At 38.9% G+C, this 22,822-nt stretch overlaps 1 protein-coding gene across 1 annotated transcript in view; it reads right to left on the bottom strand.

Annotated features, from left to right (window-relative positions):
- Window positions 1-2,310: 2,310 nt before the first annotated feature.
- Window positions 2,311-22,822, bottom strand: part of gps1 (G protein pathway suppressor 1) — a 51,782-nt gene continuing 31,270 nt past the window's right edge. The window contains exons 11-14 of the mRNA XM_060844950.1: window positions 21,206-21,286; window positions 10,538-10,675; window positions 8,575-8,709; window positions 2,311-5,115 (exon numbers count right to left, since the gene is read on the bottom strand). Coding sequence (XP_060700933.1) covers window positions 5,041-5,115; window positions 8,575-8,709; window positions 10,538-10,675; window positions 21,206-21,286 — 429 coding nt within the window. The 3' untranslated portion in view covers window positions 2,311-5,040. The remainder of the gene's footprint in view (window positions 5,116-8,574; window positions 8,710-10,537; window positions 10,676-21,205; window positions 21,287-22,822) is intronic.

The raw sequence follows: 22,822 nt of genomic DNA, 5'->3' as shown, positions 1-22,822 counted from the left end.
CAAGAGTCAACAATTACTTCAATTGAAGATTGGAAAGAACAAAGCTGTTATTTTCAGCCCTTTCTACAAACTCTGTTCCTATGCACACATTCTATTCCCTCCCACAACCACTAGCCTATGTTGAATTGAGCCTCATTAATCCTGCTCAGCATTCTGCTCAACCTCAGATCAAAGTTAAAATGCTACTTTCTATCCATCACCACTACTGTTTATTTCCACCTCGGCAAGTACCTCACTCACACTGCCATTACATTTTTCACATATTCTTCAGTTACTTATAGGCCAGCCTCCCATGTTTATCATTAAGAATATTATAATCTTAATATATCAACATTGAACCACATTCTGTGTTAGTTTAAACAGGGAGATCTAATCCAGATGTTTCTTCACTTAAATTCTATCTCCAAGTTATCTAGGAATGCCCTACCTGAAAGAATCTATTGAATCTGAATTTTCAGGATAACTTCTAACCTTTATTAATTGTAGTTTAAATCATAATATGTACATGAAACAAAACAAAAAGAACTTTTGGCAAACATGAATGTCAAAGGGGCATCATGTCTGCTAATGCATCTTGCATTACCTGACATGACCCATCCAAGTGCCAGTCGGAACAACTTTGGAAGCAGTGTTCACCTGGGTGACTTGAAGGCAGCTGTTTCAGTAGTACATTGCAAATCTGACTAGCAAGCAGCACCCTGGTCACACATGGGATAGTGTACTCAGGCCTAATAAAATGGACTGGATCTAGGATAGTGCACATCTTGTGTTAAGCAATTCTCTCTCTCGACCAACAATTCTCATTTGGAATACAGGCTCAAAACTGATAACTAACTTTACAAAGTAAGAATTCAAAAAAGTGAATAGATGGTCATCAATTGTGGCACAGCATTATCCAGAAATAATGAAAAATCATTTCAGTAAAGAAATAATTACACCCATGTTAAAACTTTAAAAGAAGCCAAGATGCAGATGACATTTCTTGAACTGTTATTGGGAGATAACAGCTGCAATGAAATAGGTTAACAAAATGAAAGATGTGACACTTTAGCAAGAAGGAATCTGAAGTTTATATAGCTTTCTACTTTATAAAATCCTGAAGTATCAATTGTTTGTTTGTTTCTTCCTAATCTAATTGCACAGGAAGGACGAATGAGGAAGGCTATTTCATTCAATTTCCAAAAGAAACATAAATAGTACCAGAATGAAATCTATTCTGAAGCTGCCATTTACCGTTCACTAGCAATAAACATTTACTTACTTGTCACTTTTCTACCCTACATCTCCAAAAACAGCCACATAATAACTCTAACGGTAAATAGAACAAAACATGTAAAACTTTGAAAACGAAGTTAAGTGGGATATCCTGTAATGCAACAATAATAGTTTTAAATTAATCTTAATAGGATGCAGGATCTCAGAATTGTTAAAGTGCAGAAGGAGGCCATTCAGCCTAGTGTATCTATAAGAGCCCTCAAAAGGAGCAGCTCACTTACCATTATCTTCCTGCTTTCCCTCTGCACCCGCACATTCTTCCATTTCAAATAACTATTTCATATGCTTATGAATGCCTTGATTGAACCTGCTTTTAACAAACTCCCACGCAGTGCATTCCAGATCTTAACTGGCTACATGAAAAAGCTTTTCCTCATATCCAGTTGCAGTATTTCTAACTATTATATCCTGTCTTATTTGACTTGCAAATACTTAGACTTACCAAACTGAGAATTGTATTCCTTCTGAAGATGGGGCCATTAATTAGTGTAACGTGATAGCATGATTTTTTAAAAAATAACTGGGCCAATTTGCTCCCATCCATATTTATTTGGTCACTCCATTAAATATCAATTTGGCATGTTTTCATTCACTTTTCAATGTTGATTAGGAAATTCAATCAAATATTAGTAAGATTTCTAATGCACAATTGCTTTTTTACACTGAAATTTAACGAAAGATAAAGTTCAACTTTCTGCAAGAGTCATGGAAAACAAAGACGATCAATATCCATAGTTTGAGTGGTAAATTTAAAATAACAAAAATGCAGGATTATCATGACCAGAGAAAAATGTTTTGGATTTAGTAATTGCGTGTTTACTCAACTGTACTCATCATCTGATGTAAAGAAATCTGATATTGTGAATCCCATATTTTCTATGTGAATTGCTTACTGAAACTCATTGTTCTTACATGCATATGGTGCCCCACTACATTCCATAAAGGAAAGATGGAGTTTGCATCTGGAAAACACATACACTAACACCTATAGGCTTTTATAATGGAAAAACTGGGACAAAGGATGAACACGTGATATTGAGGTAAATGTGGCTTTATATTTGTTTGATCCTTTTTAAAACAAAATCAAAATAATCCCATTGTAAACACTCATACATTTTAAATACCGTGCACTAACGTATAAGAAATATAACCAAAACCGTACCAAATAGAGGTTCCTATGTTAAGTCTCCACAAAAAGGCCGATTTTAATAGCTATGAGAAAAGCCTCAAATAATACTGTTCTTTCCTGATTAGGTGCCAATTAGAAGTTTGTGCTGTCAGCAAAAATTAACATTTGCCAGAAAACATTTGTCTTGAAAAGGAACAATCATAAGTTCTGGCAATGTTTTTCTGCTCATCTCTTCAAACCATTTCGTGGCTTTTCAATGTATTATAGCAACTAATTTGACCTCTGTGCAGGGAACAGTTTGTTCTGCCAAAGATCAAATCAAAGCAAAGCAAAGATTAAAATTTGTGTTGCATGTGCCAAAATTCTACTTTATCAATTTACTCCATGCCATTTACATTACGCAGCACCATGCAACCTGACGTAGCTGCAATTTGGCTGAAAGAAAGAATGCGAGAAAATATACTTTGATTTCCTATCCGAGATGGGGTCAAAGCGAGGTCCAGAAGATGGGATGTCACTTCTCATCCTTCCCAGACTCTTGATAAGGATTTGATAATCTACACCCCAACAATGAGGGAGGAAAGCAAAACAATATGCAAACTGCCACTCAGTCCCAAGAACATTAATTGCACTGGATAACTGAGTGGATACAAAGATAACAAATAAAGATTGGTAATTACTTGTGCTTTTTCCAGTTTTGAAGGGCAAATAAGCTCGACTTCAGACAATTTCCTCAGTCACTTAAAACATTAGCTAGGCCTCCATAGCTATTTACGGTTTTTCATATAATTACAAAATTTGACTCTAAATTGGTATGGAAAACATTGTATTGTTGATGTGTAATGTATTACAGTTGTAACAAGAAATACCATTGCTTTTATTCTGACATGACAACAAGTCAGTCCTCATCACACGGTTTGTACAATTAAAAAGGAACATACAGGAACAAAAATGTGAAACTAGTTACTGTATTGCCCGTAAACAGAACAGTTAAAAGGTCAAGGGACACAGCTTTCCTCTTTGCTGGTGATGTGTTAATTCTTTGGGTGTGTTCCAAAGATAATTTACACAGGTCAAAACTGAAAACTGTAACTCACAAATGTAGTGCTTTAGGTGCATTTTGAAGAACTTGAAATTCCACAAGGCAATGCACACCCAAAGAAGAAACCAAATTTCTCACCAATAACAGTGAGTCCCAAGGGTTCATGTGTGTTAAAGTAACAAGTCCTATCGGTACTCCCATTTTTCTACCTTTCATACTTGCTTAAAAAGACCCTGTAATTCACTGATAATGGTAAGACATTCTCTCTATATATTCTCTATTTTTCTATTTTTGTGTTTTACTACTACTGCAAATTTGTAATTAAATTTCCTTTTATTAAATAAAATAAACCATACTTTTATTTTGAATGTTGCTTGGGAGTGATGCCAGAGTTGAAGAACTTATATCATACATTGAACATTAAAGTTTAAACTAATGGAGAATTCATACTAATCTTGTAATTTTTTTTAATACTTGTAAGATTGAGCCAACAATTACTGCAGCAATCTAACAACCAATTACTGATCATCAACTATGACATCATACAGTTTCATGGGAAAATTTGAGACACCGGTCAATGACATTTAGAATAATGATGAAAGGGAACGTTTCGTTCCATTGGCATTGTTGAAAAACTATGCAAATTGATAACTACTAAAAGTTAAACGGGTGGTTCAGGATGGCCCTGATGTTTTAAGCAGATGATTACTGGAATGCATGGTTGCATATTTGATTTTCTGTCTTGACTGAATTTCGAACTTTGCATCTTTTATTAAAGAGTTGCGTCAATTCTCACTATTATGAAACACTGCTAGGCAGGTGGGGAATAAAATAGGAATCACATCTCCAGATCTATCCGGAGAATCATGCATTTCATCAATCAATTTAAAACAGCATTGATGTTAACTGCAAGAGTTTATGATACAATCACATCACCCTACCTTGGCCAAAGGAAAAAAGAATTGGCAGTGGAAAATGATAATTTTAAAATGGTGAAAAAACAATGGAACATTTTAGTAAAATTCAGCGTAATGACTACTTTACACCATCGTAACAATTATTTTAAAACTATTTTTCAACAATGCCTCTGGAATGAATAGAATATCGCACCAATGATAGTCACTGCTTTTACATTACTTATGTGAGAGGCTCCCATAACCCATTCATTTTCACTCCTTTCCAGTCATGGGACTTTACTACTCATGAACTAACAGTAATGCATTCACTGGTACAAAATCCTCCATTTATTATTCCAGCACGCTTTTCACAGTTTTGTAGAAACTAAAACCTTGCCACTTGACTGTTCAGAGCTCTCTCCCACAGATCACAACTAGGATCCTGAAAATAATTAAAAAAATGTTTTTAAGCAAAGATTTGGATCCTGTGGTAGAGTTCATCTTCCTCTTTAATCCAAAGGATCTTATGTTCAACTTAAACAACAAAACTTTCGTCGTGCCCCCAAAAACAGCAGGATAGAGGTTCACTTGTACAATTGTTTCAATTTCTTTAAAGCCAAAAAGCAGTTCTTTGTTGACAGAACTGTGGAAGGCAAAGCACACAGCGCTGGTTCTTCTTTAATAGGGTCTTTATTTCTTTACATATTGGTGCTCATTCGAGTTTGACTGTTTGCAGAATTTAGTTCTCCTTGGCTTCCTTCTCGTGGAGGGGACTGTAGAAAAATGAAAATAAAATTCAACAAACTTGGAAAGTAATGGTTTTAGTGTCAGGTTTGCTTGCTTTTGACATAGGATTAGCAACTTGGAACACACCTATAGTAATAAGTAACTGTAAATAAATTTCAAAGCTATAAATTAATGCATGGGAACACATGACCAGATACAAACATAGAATTGAGCTTTAAGTAAATACCTCAACTTTTAAAATTCACAAGTATCAGGGTAAAAATGCTACACTTAAATAATTAGTACGTTGAGAGTACAATCTGAGCTTAGAATCTTACTTTTATAATGTTTATCACCATAACTTTTCTTTTATTAAATTCATCTGTGAATACCATTCATTTTCTTAACATCAAGTATTGTTTACAAAGCAAACATGGCAAGAGATAGGAGAATTATGTATCATAGCTAATTGTTGAGATCGATAACAGGGCAACAGCATCTTACAACTACTGTGGTGTAAGATGATCCCTCCCACAAGGATGTTGATGAATTGTTTACGGATGTACAAATTACAGCCCATCTCCTCAGGTGAATTCACTAACGGTATACATTTACATTGAGATCTGAATTTCTTTAGTCTATCATTGTTGAGGTGTTTCATCTATATTCTTATTCATGGGACAAAATTATTAACAGTCTGAAATTATAACTTACTTGTTAACACATCAATCAAAAATTGTTTCAACTCAATGTGAACACTGAATCAATAGCAATCTGATTCAGTGACTACCAAACAAAGTATCACATAACTATACAAATAAAAATGGCCAAAATTTGTTTTCAAGTTATCAATCTTTAACTACAAAGCAGCAGAAATCACAAAGAAATCACTTTGAAAGTTGGACATAATTAATTTAAATACGATGGAGTTCCACCTTTTAACAGTTCCCTCCCATCACACCAGCCCAAACTGGTATATTCACCAGTTGTAGTTACATCCATGGAACATAAAACTGATTAGAAATGAAGCAATTCTGAACAAAATGTACATTCTCAGAGCTATCAGTATGACTTGTAAAAAGCAGATGTGCTTGGTAGGAGACTGACACAACAGTTGCAGACACTGCTGGAATATGGTAACCTCAAATGTAAAGTAAGTCCTGTGACTAGCAGGCACAATTTGAAGAAAAGATGCCATGGACTTTAGGTACAGGTGAATGGTTAGTCAGAAAAACACATCTGTTGAGCTGGGTGCAATTGGGGTAATTTAGTCAATCAAACAAGTGAGCAAATGAATTTAAAAAAAAAATTCATTGTCCGAAAGTAGTAAAGTCACAGAGCAGGATTGAATGTCAGAAGGGTTATGCAGGAACAATGGACGTTTTAAAAAACACAGTACCTTTATCAATATTGCTGCTAACTGAGAGAATGGAAGATTGAGGAAGATACTCTTTCAATTTATTTTGATGTTGGTTGTCGGTTAAAGAGATACATGACATTGAAAACCATTGAAACACATGCAGGCATAATTGGTATATCAACCAAATGCTAATATTCAGAAATTAGACAGAACCTAACACAACAGTTCACCACATATTTTTGAAAGATATTGCATCCCACAGAGCACCTTCAATACACAATAAATCCTGCAAACTACACTGCCTCTTTAGTTCAGTGAAGAAAGCAACAGGCAGTTAAGAACTCTAAAAGCAAATCTGAAGTAATTTGATTGCAAAAGGGCTATTAGCCTAATATTTGTCCTTAAGACAAAGTATGATCCATTATTAAGGAAGAAATAGCAGGACATTTACAAAAACTTAATGCAATCAAACAGAGACAACATGATTTTGACAAAGGGAAATCATTATTGACAAATTTGCTGGCGTTCTCTGAAGATATACCGAGCAAAGCTAATAAAAAGGAAAACCAGTGGATGTAATGTATTTGGATTTCCAGAAGGTGTTCAGTAAAAGGACACAAACAAAGTAGAAGCTATTGGTACTGTGGGTAATGAGTTAGCAAGGATTGTGGATAGATTAACACATACAAGATAGTCAGAATTAATTGATCTTTTTCAGGTTGGAAAGACATACTAATGGAGTCCCACAGAAAGGGTGGTGATGGGGAAATAGTGGGACACAGGATGGGTTTGTCAAGATGGTCGTGGTGATGACATATTTGAAAGGGAGGTGAAAAATAGCTCTCGAGAGGTAGCCATCCACAAACTAACAGGGGAGTAGACAATGAAATTGAATGGCTATCAGTTTAGCAATATGGTGGCCATGGAAACAGGAAGTGGATTTAATGGAGAAAATAAGAGTGCATGGAGGAAATATTGGGATATGGCAGAGAAACTGAAGGAAGGTGAGAGCTCAGTGCTAGGGCACAGGGAAATCTAATTGGAAGTTTGTGTTGTACTGCTCACAATATTTATTTTCTTTGCATATGCATGTCCTTTTTTATCACCATTGGGTCTGGAATGATGCGTGTCTATTTTCTGTGGAAATCTGGCTTCTTGGTTTACATGCCATCTCTCTATTCAGTGTGCCCTGTGGATAAAATTTTACTCCTCTGCAAACAGGTTTGCGGGTGGAGAGGCTTATAAATGGGACAGGTGCTTTCCCTTATTGCAATTTTGATTGGTGGGAAAGGCATTATGCTGTTCACCTATTCTTGTTCAACTGAAGCCCTTAAAAGGTCAACAGATGGCCACATTTTCCACTTCTGCAATTATTTCATAGATGGCAGGCTAAAACAGACAGTGAATGGGAAAGCCAGCAGCATGGCGGTTGGCTTTGAACTTTGTTTAAAGAGCATTGGCAAATGGCAGGGAGGGGAAATTTTCCTTCAAGTAACTCCGGTTTCTGAAAGTTAGACGCGACTCCCTCTCATCCAATCCTTGCAAAACAAAATTGCAAAACTAGGTAACTGCCAAAAATTACAAGGGTGTGGAAAACCAATTACTTAAACTTTTTAGTAGGATCTATACTTAACAGTCCTTGAACCTTGAGCATGTAACTTTTTTGGAGAGCATAGAAAGTGCATTCATTTAGCAAGGAAACATTTACTGAAATGGCTTAAAATGCTTGTAAATTCATATTCTCCAATTTTAATCCCATAATACTTTAAGCAGTTGAGTAGCAGTCATCAAACATGATATTCCTTAATTCTAACAAAATATGCATGGATTTAATTCCAAAATTTGATTCGGACTAGACTGCATAGTGTGTTGTAACCTTTATGGAAATGAAAATAACTATATTTTTAGAATAACAATTCCTTGTCCGAAAGTTAAATATTGACTACTTCAGAATTATTTATTGAATAAGTTTTACAAGCATTAAATCAGTGGGAACTCAATGGATATGGTGACTTGTACCATTTACAAGTAATTAATATTTATAGCTAATCATTCTATTGAGTTTGCATTATAGCAATTCCATTAAAATTAAGTTTATATTGAAAACTCTGTAGTACTTTGATACAGTTATCACTTAAAGAAGTACCTTAACGTGGATTTGATTGCGCAGAATAGCAGCTCGGAGTATCATGGCTTTTGCTCTTCTTTGGAATTCTTTGCCCATCTGCAAGGACTTTTCAAATGTTGTGCTGCGTTGATCTACATCCCTGGCATACAGAATCTATAACCAAGAAAAACAGAAATTAGTTCAATTTTTTAAAACTATTTCTGTTTCTGAATCAAGGACATTATTTCATGATCCGCACATCATCAACATTGTGTGGTGGATGAATTTGTAGATCAAGTAAAATGATATTCCACCATAACGAGCCCACTGGAAAACCCTGACCACAAATGGACAGTTCCTCAAGGAAGAATTCAGAAACTACCATCATAGTCTCCAGAAAAAGTAGATTCAGCCAATCACAACTGAAGAGATTTCAGTGGCAACCGCTTGTGAGATCTTGGTTGCAGACCAACATTTAAGATGGTCTATGAATAATTGTTTTTACTAAATTTAACTGTTACTTGGCCAAAATAATTGAAGACAACATTCTGAAAAATTTCCATATTGCCCCCTAGATTTGGAGACTGTGTTAGCTTTCAAGTACTTCCATATATTAGTACAGTTTAAATCTTCTGTTAATATACAAACAAAGTGAAAAGATTCAGATTTTTTTTTGCAAGGAACTAGTTCTCTATTTGTTACCCTTACATGCTGACACATTTCTGATATGGACCTATATAGAGGAACCTCGATTATCCGAATATCAATTATCCAAAAATCGGATTATCCAAAGGAGATCTCGAGGTCCCGATAGAAACATTACATCAAAGACGTGTTTCCAACAATCATCGCGTCTTTCGTTTACAATGATTAAACAGGCATCATCTCCAAATGACTGACCTCTTGTCCTCTCTCTCTCCACACTTTCCCTGGAGTTCTACAGAAGGGTGTATCCTAACACTCCACCATCCCCATACCCCACAAAGGCAGCAGCAGTCTTGTTGGTGTACAGTCCGGCTGCCCTGGAGAGAGGGTGGAGTGGTGTTGGACAGGGTTTGGGGTGAGGGGGGCGGTGTTGGATGGGTTTGGGGGACGGGGGACGGGGGGGTTGCAGGGTCTCACACACTGTGTGCTACTGCTAGTCTCTTGAACGAGGAGCAGACTAAAAACTGAGCCCCAGAGGAAAGGCATTTAAATCAATTAACCGAATAATCAATTATCCAAACGAAATAGTGCCCGCCCATCTCATTTGGATAATTGAGGTTTCCCTGTATACAGATTGATCTGTACAAATAATTAAACATATATCATATCTCCTTTTAAATTCAAACTTTGAGAGACCAGTAGAAGAATGAGCTAAAAAAAAGAAGAGTGAGTTAATCCCTCCTATCTCAGTCACAACAAATTATTTTGAAGAGAATCTTTGGTGTAAAGGATGGACATTAACAGCTTCAAAAATTAAGGGAGTCATTTTAGAATTAGCCAAAGTATCTTTTTTAAAAGAAACAAAATTTCCAATATTTCACCTTGGTAGAGTGAAATCTGTAACGTTAACTGCCAAGAGCTTTATCGGGTCTTTTCTGAGTGGAACTTCTGAGTTTGTTTTGGAATGATGGGAGACTGAAATACATGCAGGTATTTCGTGGGGAAAATCCATGTGGAGTTAAAGTAGGATAATTTCACAGGATAACTACCGAATAGTTTGTTCATGTGGGCAATTATATTTCATGAACAATTATAATCAACTGTTTCTTTAGTGATTATGGTTTTTTTGCCTCACTGTTCTATTACATTCTCTTATATATAAAGATTCTGATTTTTTTCATGAGCCTCTGTGGACCACAGGAATGGAAAAGTGAATTATAATGTTCATTTGTATACTTAGTTATAATTTGCAATCATTTTGATTATCCATCACTTTAAGATCTTCTATAGTTAGTAGATGGTAAGCAATTATTTCAAGCTTTGTTTATTATGCAATGAAGTGACAGGAAAGACTCACCTTGCTATGTGAATCAATTCTACCATTGATTAATCCCTCCAGGATAAGATGCGTCAATTCATCTTCCAGTGCACCCACTGTGGTGTTGAAAGAAATGGCCATCTTGTTCATGTCAGCAGAAACATATGGGCTAAAATACTAAAAATACACAAGGTCTTTTAGGCAAGGCTAAAATAAAATTCAACATTTTAAAGATTACACATTTAACAAAAATTTTTATATCTAAACATTATTACACAATTTTATAGTCAGCAGTGAAGTGACATGAGCACGTGACCTTGAGCAAAGTTGTCTACAAAGATGTAGCAAGCTCTGTGGCATGAATTTCCCTTCCTCAACATCACTGTGAACCTGCCACCTGGTCATGGGGATCTTCAGGCATCCAGCAACAATGCCATCAAGCAGGGTGAGCACACAATCATAATGACGTGCTCTCCTGGACATCATAAAAATGCAGCAAAATTTTACTTTAAAATTTACAGACAGCAAAATTAGTGATTGTAGCAATCTCATGATTTGTAATGGAAGTTGAAATAGCGTAAACAAACTTTTTACTATAATAATTTTAGAATTTCACAAGACCAGCAGTAATAATAAATGTAATGCACTTTTGAAAACTCATTTACACCTCAGAAGGTGCACCTTTTTAAAAGATTGTTGTTAAAACAGCCAGATTAATAGTACTAAAGGCATGCTTTCATGAGTTCAGTGATTTCTTTTTCATAGGAGCCTGGGAAGACTTCAAGAGCACATACTGTGGGAAAACATAATATCACTGATAGCAACTTGATTTCTGCATTTGATTATAAGCAGACGTATTTAGTCTCCAGAAGATGCTGTCAGTTTTAGAGGTGTAAGGAGACACTGATGTTTTAAAATCTCCATTATGCAAATATTATTACTACTTCCTAAGATTTAGCATGTGCCACAATTATTGAAAACAGAAACTTGCCATTTCAGAATTAGGTTTTCAGAAATTTGGTAGCTACCCAATTCATTGCCTTTAAAATCAGAAGAACAACCTGAATGTTTAAAAAATGGTCTAATCTGAAACCACACCAAACAATGTGAAGGTAAATACCCCGGTAGCATTATGGTATGCTTCTCATTCGGTTTGCTTCTTTTGTCACTTTTAATGTGGACAAGGAGTTTATTACTTTTGAAAATCCTAAACAAAAATCAATAGACTGTGGCACTGGATACCATCATGACTTGAAAGTCTGAGGTTAACCAGACAGTAGTCATTCAGCAATAGGGTTAAAAGCTTAACATTGGAGAAACTGCACTCAATATCATCTTATGAAGGCAAGTGTAAACATTATTACAGCTTAACATTGTAAACAATTTTTACATTTACATTTCTGTGGGATATAGGTAAAGTAGTTTTACTTCTGCAATTATAATTACTTATACAAAGTAAATGAACTCACACCAGTCTGTAATTGTTTCAGCCAAGAGCTGAGTCAACAAGAATAGAAACTATGTGGAGGAAATGCATAATTGTTATTTTGTTTTAGCTAAAGATTTATGCAAGAAACGGGACTGTAAAACAATGGTAGAAATACAGGCGACTAGATAAGGTGTTGTGAAGAGAGGCAGTTAAGCTAGATACACCTGTACAAACAACAGGTATAAACATCTGTATCCCACTTTTACAGAAACACAGGAACAAACCCCAATTAAAAGGGTCTTCACGATAAGATGCTGTGAGGGGAAGAACAGATGGAGGGAGTAGATAATGGTAAGGAAAGGATATGCCTAACAATGACCCACAGCAGAATGAGGTCAAACAGCCTTGTGAGGCCAGAAATAAGCATTTTGTCACAGACAAGGCTGGATAAGGCAAGAAATAAACAGGAGTAATGGGTACCGGTCTTAGGGAAGTGGAGGATGTAAACAGGGGAGGAGCAATGAAATAAAAAAAGGAACCAAATTAAATAAATATCGAATATTCATTGAATTTGGTGTGTGAGTCCCTTGCCTTGTACACAGACAGTGGACATCACACCCTCTTGCAAGAGTAAAATAAAGGACACCACTGATTCAGATTTTGTCTCGGACTGAAATTATTGAAGTGTGTGAGCTTAGTTTCTCACAATTGGGGGCTCGTCCGGGATGTTCGGGGGGGGGGGGGGGGGGGGGGGGGGGGGGAGTGGCGGGCCTTGGACACTGGGAAGACTCGTCCCGTTCCCAATTGAGGAGCGGTCTCGTGTCCTGGTTTGGTCCGCTCCCTTGGGTGACTGGTGCAAATCCCACGAGAGAGACATCTGAATCACAGAGTGACAGGAGGTCGATAGAAAATATAGCAACAAGGGGCTAGGCAACTCTGTGCACAGACCAAGGTAAGAAAACTGACTTTTAAGTATTGCCTTGGTGGCCAGGAAAAGGGGTATTTAATCGCTGAGGGCCCCAGGAAATAGGGGGTAGGCAGAGTACCTGTCACAGGGTACAGGAAGAAGAAAAAGTCCCTGGTAGCATTCCTCCTGAAAGTCCGTTGGGGAGGATGTTGTGGGAATGGACAAGCAATACTTGTACAAGGGCAAAAGATAAAAAGAAAATGATTAAATATTGTTGTTTAGTATAGACCAAAGAACCAATCCTTCGTCTGGCTGTCTTCTGGCCAAAGTATGGTTCGGATGAGGAGTGGGTTTGTCAGTATTGAGATTTGTATTGAATAAAAAAAAACACCTTTTAGTCAAGAGGAGGCAGACTATACGTCCTGTTGGAAGGGCAGTTTGGGAATGATGGCAGTAAAGACAAGGGATTCCCCCTCTGCTCCACCCCTGGGATCCTCTTGGCTGTTTGCCCCCCCGTACCATAAAATCAGATTAGGTGAAAATGGAAAGGGGGTGGAGAGGAGAGACAGACAGACAGGGACAGGGAACAGATGACTCACAAGAGGAGGACCAAGGGGCGGTGGACGGGGATGTTGTTGTTCCTGACCCTCAATCCTCGGCAAAAGTAAGGGAAGCTAAAGTAAACGTAGAGGAGGCTGCCGGATGGACCTAAATCAAAGCCTAAGGGGGAAAAACAAAAAAAATGGGAAGAACGTAACGACTTATCCCCTTCGGAGGTACCAATAGGGGACAAAGAGATTGGGTTTGTAAGTGCCCCCCTTACCAGTGGGGAGGTCAGAACATTTAAAAAGAAAATGAAGGTCTTGGTTGAGGATCTGGTAGGGTTGTCTGAACAAATTGATGAATTTTTGGGGCCCAGTCTGTATACGTGGGGTGAGTCAATGTCTATTTTGAATATACTATTTACTGGGGAAGAAAGGGGACTTATACGAGGAGCAGCCATTAAAATATGGGACAGGGAACACCCGATTGGAGATGGGGACACTGGACAGGGTGAGATGAAGTTTTCCCTCAGAGACCCCCAGTGGGAAAATCAAAACCCGGAGCATAGAGAAGAAATGAGGGAATTGAAAGATCTGATTCCAAAAGGAATGAGAGAGGCAGTTCTGAAGTCGCAGAATTGGACCAAAGCCTTTGAAGTTAGACAGGAGAAAGATGAGACTCCTTCAGCTTTCTTGCAACGATTAAGAGACTCAATGTGGAAATATTCTGGAATGAACCCTGAGGACCCAGCACAGGGTCTTTCGAAAGTACATTTTGTGACAAAGGCATTGCCAGACATACAGAGAAAGATACAGAAGATAGAAGGGTGGAGTGAAAAACCATTAGATGAATTGTTAAGAGAGGCACAGACAGTGTTTGTAAAGAGAGAGGATGAGAGACAAAAACAGAAGGTGAAAATGATGGTAGCTACGGTTGATGAGGTAGTTAAGAAAAGAATGGAGGAGAAAGTGAGGTCTGCAGATGCTGGAGATCAGAGCTGAAAATGTATTGCTGGAAAAGCGCAGCAGGTCAGGCAGCATCCAAGGAACAGGAGATTCGACGTTTCGGGCATAAGCCCTTCTTCAGGCTGAAGAAGGGCTTATGCCCGAAACGTCGAATCTCCTGTTCCTTGGATGCTGCCTGACCTGCTGCGCTTTTCCAAGAAAAGAATGGAACCAATATTGAGCAACCGGAGCGGCGGATGGCAGCAAGTAAGACAGAGAGGAAAGGGGAGAGGGAGAGGACAAGGGGGAGCATTTGATAGAGGGTTCGAGCGACAGGGGCAGTATGGAAGTCTCCACAGGAAGGATGCTATTATTGTGGAAAGATAGGGCATTTTAGGCAGGAGTGTCCTGATCTACAAAGAGAAGAAAGGGCAATTCCGCTTATGAATTTTGATGAAGAATAGGGGTGTCAGGGGTTCCTGCTTTCAGGAACCCACCAGGAACCCTTGATAAACTTGAAGGTGGGATCCTATAGGGAAGAGGTAGTCTTCTTAGTAGATACGGGGGCAGCACGGTCATCGCTGAATTTTAAACCAAAGAAAGTAGAAATGTCGACACGGTCAATTACTGTTTCCGGGGTAAAAGGGGAGGGATTTACTGTTCCAGTATTTGAACCTATGATGATAGAAGGTCCTAAAGGATAGGGCCACAGGGGAACTGTTGTATATCCCTGATATAGGAAGTAACTTACTAGGGAGAGACTTAATTATCCTCTTAGGACTGGAGATTGGAATTCAGAAAAAAGAATTAGTTGTACAAATAGCGATATTGACAGAGGATGTGGAGAGAGAGATAGACCCTATTGTATGGGCTAGAGAAGGGAATCGTGGAAGACTACAGATCCCTCCCCTTGAAATAAATCTAAAAAGGAAAGGGGACATTGTCTGTGAGCGACAATATCCCAGTTCCATAGAAGGTAAACGAGGACTGCAGCCAGTAATTCAGAGACTGATTAGAGATGGATTGTTGGAGCCATGTATGTCTCCTTATAATACCCCAATTCTACCTGTGCGGAAATCTGATGGAACTTATCGATTGGTGCAGGATTTGAGAACGTTAAATCGAATAGTACAGATCAGACACCCAGTGGTGTCAAACCCCTAGACGTTATTAAGTAAGATCCCTCATGACCACAAATGGTTTAGTGTGATAGATTTAAAGGATGCCTTTTGGGCTTGTCCCTTGGCGGAAGAAAGTAGGAATTTGTTCGCCTTTGAATGGGAAGACCCCAAGACAGGACGGAAACAGCAATACCGGTGGACCGTGCTCCCCCAGGGGTTTACGGAATCCCCGAATTTATTTGGACAGATGTTAGAACAAATATTGGAGAAATTTAGCAGCCCCAAGGAGACTACCCTGTTGCAGTATGTAGACGACCTCTTAGTAACAGATAAAAGAAGAGAAAGAGTAGTAGAAGCCACTAACAAATTATTGAATTTCCTGGGCCAGCAGGGCCTGCGAGTATCTAAAAACAAATTACAGTATGTGGAGCAAGAAGTGAAATACTTGGGGCATTTAGTTAGTGAGGGAAAGCGAAAGATAAGCCCGGAACGGATAGAGGGAATAGTGGGGATGCCGCTGCCCAGGACTAATCGGGAGTTACATAAATTTTGGGGTCTAACGGGATACTGCAGATTGTGGATTGATTCCTATGCTCAAAAGACTAAGAAATTATATCTCAAACTATTGGAGGAGGAACCAAAATGTCTAAGTTGGGATGATGAGGAAAAAGAACTAGTTGAGGAACTCAAAAGAGATCTGATCCATGCCCCCGTGTTAGTCTTACCTTCCCACCTCTTTGCTACTGTAGATAAGGGAGCGGCTTTGGGAGTATTAACCCAGAGGTGGGGAGGAATGAAACAGCCAGTAGCATATCTTTCGAAGCTATTGGATCCAGTATCCTGGGGATGGCCTGAGTGTGTGCAGGCTGTGGCTGCCACTGCACTGTTGGTAGAGGAAAGCAGAAAGCTTACATTTGGGGGAGCCCTAAGAGTAAGTACCCCACAGCAAGTGAGAACGATCCTAAACCAAAAAGCTAGGCGATGGTTGACAGACTCGCGGATTCTGAAATATGAGGCAATATTAATAGAAGGATAATCTAGTGTTGGTCATGGACAATTGTTTAAATCCAGCTGCCTTTCTTTGGAAAGGGGAAGGAGACACTCCTCAGAATCCAGGGCACGACTGCCTTGACATTATAGAATACCAAACTAAGGTCCACATGGACCTGAGAGATGTTCCACTTCATGCAGAGGCTAGACTTTTTATAGCGGATCATCCCGGGTGACTGAAGGGAAAAGACATAATGGATATGCAGTCGTAGATGGGACAAAAGATAGTGTGGTGGAGGCAGGAAGGTTGCCAAATGAGGTGGTCAGCTCAGACCTGCGAACTCTAGGCATTGGAAAGAGTCTTTAGGGCATTAGACAATAAAGAGGGAATTGTATACACTGACTCCAAATATGCATTTGGTGTTGTGCACACTTTCGGAAAGATATGGCAGGAAAGAGGACTGATCAATAGCCGGGGGAAGAAATTAGTACATGAAGAATTGATTAAACGGGTCTTGGAGTCCCTATTACTCCCCCGAGAAATAGCAGTAATGCATGTAAATGGTCATCAGAAAGGAAAGGAACCAGAAGTTAGGGGAAATAGATTAGCTGATGAAGTGGCTAGGGAAGCCACCCTGAACCCACAAGAAGTGGTGATTCATTCCCTAATACCTACTGTCCCAGGTCTTCGGGAAGCTCCTACATTTACTGAAAGAGAAGAAAAAGAATTAAAAGATTTAGGGGCTGCAAAAACAGCAGATGGGCATTGGATGTTACCTGATGGAAGGGAAATGTTGAACAAAATGATGATGCGAGAGATTACGGCTATCCTACACCAAGGCAGTCATTGGGGAGTACAAGCAATGTGTGATTTAGTTCTTTGGGAAAATGGATGTAAAGTAATATATACAATTGCTAAACAAATATGTGAGGGATGTATAATACGCAGAAAGGTAAATAAAAAAGTCTTGAGAAAACAGACCCCGGGAAGAAGAGACCCAGGATTGAGACCCTTCCAGAGTATACAAGTAGATTATACTGAACAACCCAGAGTAGAGAGACTAAAATATACGTTGGTCATAGTAGATCATTTATCCGATTGGGTTGAGGCATACCCCCTAGCTACTGCCACTGTGAGTGGGGTGTCTAAAACAATATTGGAGCACATAATTCCCCGATATGGGCTAGTAAACCATATAGATTCCAACTAAGGAACTCATTTTACCTCTAAAGTGTTACAGGGGGTAATGAAAGGGTTGAGAATTTCCTGGGAGTTCCATACTCCATGGCACCCGCCATCATCAGGAAGGGTTAAGAGAATGAACTAAACACTCAAATGACAGCTCTCTAAATTGATAATAGAAACCAGACTTCCTTGGACCAAATGTTTACCTATAGCTCTCTTGCGAGTACGAACAGCCCCAAGGAAAGATCTGGGACTATCCTCCTATAAAATCTTATCTGGATTATCTTCTCTGGGAACAAATGGAGAATTGCCAATTCCCGAAACTAAAGATTTGTTCTTAAAGAAGTATATACTGGGCTTGTCCTCCTCTCTGTCTTTCCTCAGGAAACAGGGTTTATTGGCACAGACTCCACCCCTTGAATTCACCGTTCATCCCATCCAGCCAGGAGATTGGGTCTTAGTAAAGTCATGGACAGAGACTAAATTGCAGCCGGACTGGGAAGGGCCGTACCAGGCTCTTTTGACGACCGAAATGGCAATAAGGATGGCAGAGAAAGGCTGGACTCACTACACTTGGATCAAAGGGCCAGTGGACTTTCCAGTTGAGGAAGAAATCAACACAAGACCCGCTGAAACTCAAGACTAAAGAGAATTTGAGTAACTGATTATACAGTGGCAATGCGAGCGTGGGATTATTTCTGTCAGATTGTATATTAAATCTTTTTGTGCTTCAGCATGATGGTTAGAGTACTGGGAATGCTTAGAGTTATGATGCTAGCCCTCTTAGTATTGGGATTTTGTCAAAAATCATTTTCATATGTATTATTAACGGTTCCTGAGTCTGATAATCCACAAGTAATAAACGCTGATGCATGCCGCTTAGTAAATTGTGGGGATATAGATAATCAGAGACAGTACCGCAGCTCTGAGATACATCTCAAGTCCTGTGGGGATGGCCTTGGGGATGGTACTTGGTATAATGGTCTCGTCACAGTACACCAGACCCCCTTCCGACCAGCTCACGATTGTCCCGATAAAAAGTGTAACCCAATATACCACACGGTAAAGAAAACCACATGGCACGAAGCAATTCTGGGGGGGGCACCTATGAGATACAATTAAATGAAACATTTGGGATAGAAATGAAAGAAAACGGGAAGGATTTCTTGGGCTGTTGTTTTCGAATTAGCATAGGACAGGGAAAACGGGCGGAACTACTGGATAATAAGGTACAACCTTTCACCCCTCCTGCTGATCCTAAAGTAGTAAAAATTATAGAGGTAAAGGACTTGAAACAGACTATCGAAATAGAAACTGGGTACGGGGATGCAAATGCCTGGGTTGAATGGGTAAAGTATACTGTAAAAAGTCTGAACAAAAGCAATTGCTATGCATGTGCCTCCGGTAGACCAGTGGCCCAGGTGGTTCCCTTTCCGCTCGGGTGGAAGTAAGACAGGAAGGACATGAAATGTATGATAGCCCTGTATCAGGATGAAACTGCATGGAATGATAGGAATTGTACCTCCCTATCTCTGATGTTCCCTCCCTTGGAGAAGAAAGATGCAAAAGCTCCCCCCACATTTTCCGCCACAGTTGGAAATCACACGTCATGTGTGCGTAGACGAGGTACAAGTCGGTCTAGAGATTTGGGGGAGCTGAAATTATGTACAGAGATTAAAAATGTTACCAAAACGGAGAAGGGAGGGAACTACTCAGCACTAAAGGTTCCCCGAGCGGATCTGTGGTGGTACTGAGGCAGCAAAATATTGAGACCCACCCTACCTCCGGATTGGAGAGGGATATGTGCAATTGTACAATTGGCAATTCCATTTACCCTGGCATTTGAGAAGGAAAAGATAGTAGGGAAAAAGGAAAGGGGTAAGAGATCACTGTTAGACACTTCTTTCGATGACAGGATTTATCTTGATTTGGTAGGAGTCCCTAGGGGGGTACCTGATGAATTCAAGGCTCATAACCAGATTGCAGCAGGCTTTGAGTCAGCTCTCGTTTGGTGGGTAACAATGAATAAAAATGTAGATTGGATAAATTACATTTTCTATAATCAAAGCAATTTATAAATTATACAAGAGATGCGGTTAAAGGAATATCAGAACAGCTTGATGCGACAAGTAGGATGGCATGGGAGAACAGAATGGCCCTTGATATGATTTTAGCAGAAAAAGAGTGTGTGTGTGTGATGTTAGGAGGAAGCTGTTGTACCTTTATTCCTAATAACACTGCACCTGATGGTTCAATTACTTGGACCTTAAAGGGGATTGACTACCTTAGCAGAGGAAGTGGCTGAGAATTCAGGAGTAGATACATCTCTCACGGGATGGCTTGAATCATGGTTCGGAAGATGGAAGGGGTTGGTGGTTTCCATCCTTACTTCCCTGATAGTAGTAGTCGGGGTATTGGTAGCCATTGGCTGTTGTATCATACCCTGTATACGAGGGCTCACCCAAAGACTGATTGAGACAGCCTTAGTGAAACAGATGCCCCTAAAAGGGAATCAGGCAGAGGAACTTTATCGACTAAATAATGAGGGGATGAGTGAGACCAAGATGGATGAAATCTCTGGTATGATGCTTGCGAATTTTGGGGGTGATGCTTAAGAGAAAAATGCAGAAGATAACAAATGGTAATTAAAGAAAATGGGGAAATTATGGGATATAGGTAAAGCAGTGTTATTTCTGCAATTATAATTACTTATACAAAGTAAATGAACTCACACCAGTCTGTAATTGTTTCAGCCAAGAGCTGAGTCAACAAGAATAGAAACTATGTGGAGTAAATGCATAATTGTTATTTTGTTTTAGCTAAAAATGTATGCAAGAAAGAAACGGGACTGCAAAACAATGGTAGAAATACAGGCGACTAGATAAGGTGTTGTGAAGAGAGGCAGTTAAGCTAGATACACCTGTACAAACAATAGGTATAAACATCTGTATCCCACTTTTACAGAAACACAGGAACAAACCCCAATTAAAAGGGTCTTAATGATAAGATGTTGTGAGGGGAAGAACAGATGGAGGGAGTAGATAACGGTAAGGAAAGAATGACCCACAGCAGGATGAGGTCAAACAGCCTTGTGAGGCCAGAAATAAGCATTTTGTCACAGACAAGGTCGGATAAGGCAAGAGATAAACAGGAGTAACGGGTCTTAGGGAAGTGGAGGATGTAAACAGGGGAGGAGCAATGAAATAAAAAAAATATAGGAACCAAATTATATAAATATCGAGTATTCATTGAATTCGGTGTGTGAGTCCCTTGCCTTATACACAGACAGTGGACATCACACCCTCTTGCAAGAGTAAAGTAAAGGACACTACTGATTCAGATTTTGTCTCAGACTGAAATTATTGAAGTGTGTGAGCTTAGTTTCTCACAATTTCACATTTAAACAGTCTACTAAAATTAAAATCAGGCTGCAGTGGTCAGAAATTCTGACAAACATTACAAACTTTGGACTCATTGAAAATAATTTAACCATCATAAGAAGCGACAATAAAAGCAAAATATTTTGGTGCTGAAAAACAACCATCCTTTGTTGCTATGTGGTACGTTACCTTACTTTCTCTACATACCTGAATGAGGGCTCTGTTCCTGATTTGTGTGTAAAGTGTTTTGACATGAGGAGCTAGGTACATGTCCAGTAGAAGGTTGTCCTACGAGAAGGGAGGGAAGGATGGAGATAGTTAAAGAAAGAGCATAGGAGGGAAGAACAAAAAGACAGATTCAATAACTGAGCAAGTCACCATTGCTATATAAAACATTTTTGCATTAAAACATTTTTCTAGTCACATTGACTCACATAAAACAGGCAAGGGAAACCTCTTTGTGCAAGATATTACATTCTGAACCATAACTATCACTTTCAGGCCCCTTCCTACAATAATAATTTTAAAAAAATAAATCATAGCCACCCAGGGACAGAATGCTTGCTGTTGGGGTGACACGGTGGCTCAGTGGTTAGCACTGCTGCCTCACTGCACCAGGATCCCAGGTTTAATTCCAGCCTCGGGCGACTATCTGTGTGGAGTTTGCACATTCTTTCAGTGTTTGCTTGGGTTTCCTCTGGGTGCTCTAGTTTTCTCCCCCAGTCCAAAGATGTGCAGGTCAGGTGAATTGGCCATGCTAAACTGCCCATAGGTTAGGTGCGTTAGTCAGAGGGAAATGTGTCTGGGTGGGTTATTCTTCGGAGGGTCGGTGTGGACTTGGGTTGAAGGGCCTGTTTCCACACTGTAGGGAATCTAATCTAATCTAAAACACTAGGTTACAGGCCGAAAAGTTCATTTGGAAGTAGAATCTTTCGGACCTCTGTTCATTTGTCAGGTAGCTACTGAAAGCTGGTGCTTCCAAGTAAACCGGTTGGAGTATAACCCAGTGTTGTATGATTTTCAACTTTGTCCACCCCCGTCTAATACTGGCACCTCCACATTTTTAAATTTAAAACGTCTTTTGGTCATGCAATAAGGCAGCAGCACCACCTGGTGGCAGAGATCAGTCATTGCAACTGGTTCTGCTTCCACTGACCAGCTTCTGCCACAAAATATGGCCTGGTCAATCTAATTTCCTTCAAGCGAATTAACTTTTAGGATTTATTTATAGCAATTACATTCATATTGTGTTTCTTCCAGATTTCAAAATTAGTATTATTTTAAAGGCTGTTTTATTTATAAATAAATTTATAAATGTAGGTATTTAGAAATGTACAGCATTTCAAATTAACGTTTTCAAGTTATATTTTTGTTGAGAAAAGTCCTGAAGTTTCTAATGGTACAATGTTTCTTTTATATTTAATGATTTATTTTATTCTGAAAGTTATTTCAGCTAGGACTGTTCTGCACATATACAGTATTTTAACCTGTAACTTGTCTTTTTCTTAGCAAAAACAAATCTGTAGGAACCTAACTCTGGCTTTAACAGATTCTGATGGAAATAAATCCTTCAATTAAAGTCATGAGTTTTAGGAACGAACCACAATTTTAAGTGAGAATTTCCCTTAATCATAAAAGTTAGTTCAGCTCCTAGCAACTGCACAACTTTCTTCACGTCACTAATTTAGAAATTGTAGCAGGAATGTCACAGATTAAACAGTAAAAGTTATAAATGTAATTTCTTACCCTTGAGATTCTCTCAGCGAACTCATTTAGAAGCTTGGATCTAACTCATTAAATACTAACGTGAAACAAACAACAGCC

Source organism: Hemiscyllium ocellatum, chromosome 25, assembly GCF_020745735.1.
Source record: "Hemiscyllium ocellatum isolate sHemOce1 chromosome 25, sHemOce1.pat.X.cur, whole genome shotgun sequence".
NCBI lineage: Eukaryota > Metazoa > Chordata > Chondrichthyes > Orectolobiformes > Hemiscylliidae > Hemiscyllium > Hemiscyllium ocellatum.
This window is presented reverse-complemented; position numbering and strand designations above follow the sequence as displayed.